This window comes from Pollachius pollachius, assembly GCF_949987615.1.
Source record: "Pollachius pollachius genome assembly, chromosome: 5".
Lineage (NCBI taxonomy): Eukaryota > Metazoa > Chordata > Actinopteri > Gadiformes > Gadidae > Pollachius > Pollachius pollachius.
In genome coordinates this window covers 9,973,524-9,980,081 of record NC_136938.1, presented here as the reverse complement: position 1 = coordinate 9,980,081, position 6,558 = coordinate 9,973,524, and the positions used below count along the sequence as shown (strand labels likewise).

General features: G+C 44.1%; 1 protein-coding gene across 1 annotated transcript; it reads right to left on the bottom strand.

Annotated features, from left to right (window-relative positions):
- Positions 1-466: 466 nt before the first annotated feature.
- Positions 467-1,204, bottom strand: LOC307075892 (regulator of G-protein signaling 9-binding protein; the record flags this gene model as incomplete). The annotated part of the gene is made up of 1 exon (XM_079736629.1): positions 467-1,204. One exon carries the CDS (start codon positions 1,202-1,204, stop codon positions 467-469), a length of 738 nt encoding a protein of 245 aa, XP_079592755.1.
- Positions 1,205-6,558: the final 5,354 nt, after the last annotated feature.

The window sequence follows — 6,558 nt, the reverse complement described above, 5'->3', positions numbered from 1 at the left end:
TTACGACGGAAGAAATCAGGACATCAAATGGGTACTCCTCTAGCATCAGTAGGCTATATTTACGCTTGAGCTTTTGGCCTAATCCACTTGGATTAGGAGTCAGTAGCAACGTTATTCACTTCAACGTGACGCCGTCACATCATTTGGCGTCAGTGGACTCTTACAACATCGCCTTTCAAAACGTGCTTCGACTTTGCGCCAAAAGGCTTCGCGCGGTCAAATCCCCTTTCCAATTTTGGCGTCGTCTAAATTTTTCTAAACTAACCTAGTAGTGTCAATCCTCAGATCCCAGAAAAATAACATTCAGATAGCGACCATGCAAATAAACTTCTTCCATCGTGTTTCCGCACATTCTTTTTCTAGGAAGCACCTTTGGAAAAGCTCTGGCTCTGATACCGGTGCCACGGTGACAGGGCCAGCCTCGTGTCGATGCGACCCCAATGTTTGTTGGTAGTCCTGACACACATCAGGACATGCTGACGACCAGATACCCCAGCACCCCCGCCACAAATAGAATCACCATGAAGATGAGGATCGCGCAGAAGGACCCGGAGCCGGCCTCTCTCTCTCCCCCCTCGTCCTCCTTGGGCTCCTCTTCGCAGATGGAGATCACCCCGACCGAGGAGTTGCCCACGCTCATGTTGGACTTGAGCTCCGCGCCCGGCTCCTGCTTGGCCTCCACCGCCCACGGCGCCACCTGCACCTTCATCTCCATCTCCTCCATCATCTGGCTCACCTGGGTGATCTCAGTGCGGAGCTCCCTCAGGTCCGCCGTGTCCACGTTGCTGTCCGCCTCGTACTTCATGTTCTGCACGCTCATGGCCCGCGCGGCCACCGTAGTGGTGCTGCCGGTCATCCCCGTGGCGATCAGGTGCCTGGTGGGCAGCTTGAGCGGGAAGTCCTGCCCGATCTCCAGGGACCTCTTCATGTCCACCTCCAGCAGGTCCATGTTGCTGGAGAACAGCACCCACAGGCGCTCATACTCGGCGCGGTCGTCCTTGCTGATGGTCTTGTCCTTCAGCAGGGCGGTCAGCTTGGTCCGGTTGGCCGCGGCCAGCTCCTGGGCCTTCCTGCGGGTCTTCCTCAGCTCCTCGCGGAGGTTCTGCGAGTCCGACGTGCTGCCCAGTGCGATGACCAGATGCCGGTAGCAAGCGGTCACTTTGTTCAGGGCGTCCAGCATGGTTTTGCATTCGTCTTTCCCCATTGTTGTCCCCCGCGGAAGAAAAATATAAAAAAAAGTTATTGAAAAAATAAATCAAAACAAAAGGCAGCTGAAGCGAAGCGATGGGTCACCCTCGTACCCCCACGTTTGTCCAGGCGTCAGGATGGATGGGGTTTGTGTTTAGTTTCCTGCGGATGCACACGGCCGGCTTCACAGACTCCCCACTCTCCCCGCTCTGGTCACGACGGATTCCTCTCTGGCCATCATGGTCTCTGCCGCCAGCGAGCAAACGGCGATCGGCTTAGAAACTAATGCGTCTCTAAACGGCTTTGAGCTCATGTAGTATACCTTGCGCTTTCCTCAGGCGAAACCAACACCGCCTCCCAAAGCACCTCTTTTACTGATGGATAAACGATGTGTGTGAAGCCCCGGTTATAAAACACACTTTAAAACCGACTGCACATCTGCATCAAAGCACCTCACACACACACACACACACACACACACACACACACACACACACACACACACACACTCTCTCTCTCACACACAAACACACACATCTCCCTCGCTCCAGCTACAGGTGTCGCAACATCCGAGAAGAGGATATCTCTCCTTCTGGCTCGTCAATACGACACACTTATGTTTTATTTACCGATTATAAAACAAGACTAGGCAGCTGTCAACCTCGATACACCATGGGAAATAAGCAATCAGATATTCATCTGAGAACAAACAAAGCAAATCCACGCTGAGTATCCGGGGCGTCATGATGGAAAGGAGAATAAAGCATGTAATGTCCGCCCTGGTTTTCCTTTTTCTCCAGAATAGAGGAGCTGTCCATGACCATTTCCATCACAACCACCACTGTATGATAGTGCTGGAGTCGCTGTTGTAATTGGTGTGGTTTCCCTCTCAATCCAATCCAGTTTCAGTTTATTTGTTTCACTAAGCGTCTTTTATAGGACAATAAAAAATATGTAGGCCTATATATTTTAGGTTGTAATATTCGGTTTTATTATGTTAGAGAATTAAAGGATAGTCATAACTATTTTTTTCAGCATTGAAGTTTTGGCACAGCACTTTGATTTCTAATGATCGATTTCTTTACGTGATCTGAAGCATGAAATACAGTGCAGTGACCTTGCATAGCCTATGAAATAACCATTGCAGTGACCTAGCATTTACTGCTGATTATGGGGTAATTACATTTGTGACATGCCTCTCACTTATTGTAGGAACACAATTTAGTGTGTTGTTACAATTGTTTGAATCCTCGTTTTTCAGTTCAGTATAGTCGGTAGATTCTAGTTCCAGAGCAATAGTGATATATTTGATAGGCCTACATAAAATGGAACATTTAACTAGATCAGTGCAAGCTGTGATTGATTATATATTCAAATTGAACGGGCAACTTTTAGTCATGCTGCTTTATGTTTATTTTTCCTATAGTTTACCTTTGATTTATGAGAAATACAATACTGAGTAATAATACTCAGTGGTTCTAGTAATAAATTATTATAAATAATAAATAACTCTAATAAGATACATTTATATTTCAACAGGCTTGGGATGATAAAAGTATATTTAGAAACAGCTGCATATTCCCTAAACAGCCGTAGCGTAACGTTTGGTGCCATGAAGCAGAAGTCACGAAGGGAGCAGGTTTTCTTGGTTTGTACCGTGCATTATTCAGGCGTACAGTGGCTCCTTCAGATGGCTGATGCACGAGAGGACTCTGGGAAACTGAGGAGCAGAAATCGTCTCTTCTAACATACCCACCGTTTATCATCTCCTGCCTTTCAAAAGGGGATGGTGAAGAAGAGGCTGATTGCCAATGACACAGGGATTAGTTTCCTTTGACGAATCACAAATGATACAATCCAGATTGTCAAAAACAAAGTCAAAAATGTTTTTCCCAAAGCTACACTACAGCAGTCCTTGATTTTGCATTGGACATTCAACATCATCTCAACAAAAATAACAACAACAACAACAACAACAGCTGTGTGACGTCACACAGAACAAGTCGAATGCAGTTTATTTAAAGAAAGCATAACAATTGTAAATCGCAGCGTTAAACCACAATGACCCCTTCCCTTTTGGGAACAGGAGCATTTGAATGTTAGTTATTGTGTTGGTAGTAAAAAAAAAAAAAAAGTGATTATTTAGCAATTAATTGTATTACAGACAAAAATACCATCCGGCCTTCTCATGTCCAAGCCCTAAAAAACCAAAGAGGAAGGAATCTAGTGAACCTAGGCAGGGATAACATCATCCCAGCCTAGTTTCATGTTTATTATTTTATTCACATTAACAGAACAATGAGCATCATTAATCATTCATTAATGGCAATGGAATGCCTGACATTTCAGGCTCCCACCACAGAGCTAAGCAGGTCAGAGGGGGTCCTGAAGAACAGCAGCCCTTCTGCAACCACAGACCATGTGGTCCACATCACGTCCTGAAAGCCATTATGGCAGTGGATCAGTACACACCTACAGAGATACTATGTTCAATTGTTTTGTGTGTCCTAAAAACTGCTGTATTTTGCAATTCGTTAATTATATTATTATTATTATTATTATCAGCATTATAAGAAGCAATATTATACATTCCATTAAATTAGCAATTCCTTATATGTCATTAGACTTCTGACCCACCCAAGTATTCCATGTACCCATACTATATGGGTAACATATAGTGCTGCTGGATGAAGCCAGAGGCGCGTTCTGTTTAGGGAGCTGGTGACCCATGTATACCTCCTCCAGTAAATACCTCCGCTTTTCTCTTCCGTCAGACGCTGCAGAAAGACGCGATCTTCAGATAGCTGCTTAAGTGATTTTAATTTAATATAATATATTCCCTCAGCTGATTGTCGAGAGTCTCACCATGTTTCACTTTTGTTTTTTCTGCCCAGGTTTTGGTCCATTAGTATTCTTCATGGGTTACATGCATGTGCTTCATAATCACTTATTAAACCAAACGGTTGGTCGCCTTTTGTGCCTTGTGCCATGAGTTCTTGGAACAAGTGTCCGCCCGTTGTTTGGTGGATGCTGGGATGTTAAACCATTACACTCATCTGGGTTTGACTCATGTTTTTGTTAGAATCATGGCAAATATCCTTTATTTTTGCTTTGAATGTGTTTCCATGGCAACCTCTCACCCCTGGCAACCACTCTTATATACATGCCTTCAAGACAATCTTGAGGGATAATGTCAGCTGTCCTTTCTCTTCCTTTGTGATTAAACAGAGATGTAATTTGAGGTTAATTTAAGCCAGCCATGCTGAGAAATGTACAGTACACTTGCTTTTGAAGATTGTGCTGTATTTACCTTAATGCTACATACAGGTCTTTTTGCCGCTGCTCATCATATGCACATTCATACATATATATACATATGTAAATACACATGCATCCATTTCAATGCATGTGTTTAGCGCCTTGAAGTCTGTTAAAAGGTACTAATGACTATACCTGCTCCCAAATGACCTGAATGTACCTTAACCTTAATTAACTAAATCATATTTGATAAAAGCATCTGCCAAATGACTAAAGAGTACATGATAGATTTAAGGCTAAACAAATCAGTTCAGTCGATAACAAATGTTTTATTTATGATTTATTTCCCACAGAAACAGTGCAGTATTCCTTGAAACACATGCAGTCATGTACACTTTATGGATGGAATATAACTACTACAGCCTACTGTTATAATACAGATGACTAGGCTTCTAAAAGTCACTGGATTAGAACTATAAAGCCCTCGAAAGCATTCAGTAGTGGCAGCTAGTTTGCATTATGGTTGCTTTTTTGATTTTTATCTTCAAGCGGAATCAAGCACATTTAGCTGTAAATGGAGCAGCAAGGTTCCTGTAATGACTGTCCACAGGATTCTCTAGTATCACCAACACATGGGAGGACAGGAGAACCAGGTGATACTTTTAGCAGATTTTTATGCAAAGCGACAATGACAGTTTGTTTAGATGCATGTCATTAAGGAGCCGGTAGCAAATTTTCCTCAAAGCCTACAGGTAGACTGCAGATATTGAGGTTTGAATCCAGTAAATTTGGATGGAATTTAAACACCATAGCCACTAGAGCGTTCCTGGAAAGTGTGGTGTTGTTGAGTGGAACCCTATTTAGGTATTTCAGAGCTATAATGCACAGTCATGCATAAAGCAACTTGCAGGCTTTTAATTAAACAAAACAGAAAAACAACCTTATAGAATAGTATGTAGTTGTTTAGCAGATGCTTATTCAAAGCGATTAAGACTAAATTTTCACAAACACACCGGGTCTGGAGTCTTAACTGTGGTAACCCGGCTTGGTGAGTGAGCCGCCTCCTTCCAATCAGCACACGAACTGGAGCTTACTTAAAGCCAAAATGGCACTTTTATTCAAACATAAATGATATAACTATTAAACCCAACAAAACCCAGCTTTGGAGGAATCCACAGTCTTGTTCCTCCGGGTGGAATCACGTCCCCCACGGAGACTGGTCTCTCCGCAGACGCGAACCAGGAGAGCCCTGAATGAGTGGGGAAGCATGCTTTTTAAAGGGGACATATCATACCACCAGGTGTGAGTGTGATTAGCCATTACAAGCCGTTTTCAAAATGTGCAGCATTGTGACATCACAGGTGGGCGTGTCCATCTCGATGTGTGACGGATAGATGGACACGCCAACCTGTGATGTCACAATGCTGCATATTTTCAAACCTGCTTGTAATGGCTAATCACACTCACACCTGGTGGTATGATATGTCCCCTTTAAAGCATGCTTCCCCACCTGCTCCTCAGGTGTTCCGCATTTCAATGATTGGCACCAATGCTCTTACTGGCGCCATCTGTTGTAAATATGTGGTACACCGCCTCCACAACCTGCCCCCTGGGCCTCCAGGGGCACTGTGCCAGATACAGGTTGCCACATAACACACAGGAGGATAAGACAAGGCAGTCACAACAACAACCAACAGACTGTTACAGTCCAAGCTGATAACCCAAAGGCAGGACACAGAGTCGGGATTCGGGACGGATGGTGATGGTATTAAGGACAAAGAGGGAAATGCTTAACGGAGATGTAGACGAGGCAGACAGATAGGCGGGCGGGCAGGCTGGTACCCAAAAGTGGGAAACCGGTACAAGGAACTGGAGAACAGAGACAAAACACGATTAGTTGACTAAGCAAGGATGAACTTCGACAAGGAACTCTACTACTAAGCAGCCGAGAGTTTTCACCAAAGTGTCACCACAATTACGATCCGGCATTGAGTGGATTGGAAGCCAGGGTTTAAAAATAGTAATGTGCAGTCAGTGAGTAAATTGAACTGGTGGATGAGGTTCAGCATAGCTGGATACTGGAACACAGACACACAACTACACACCGTCTAA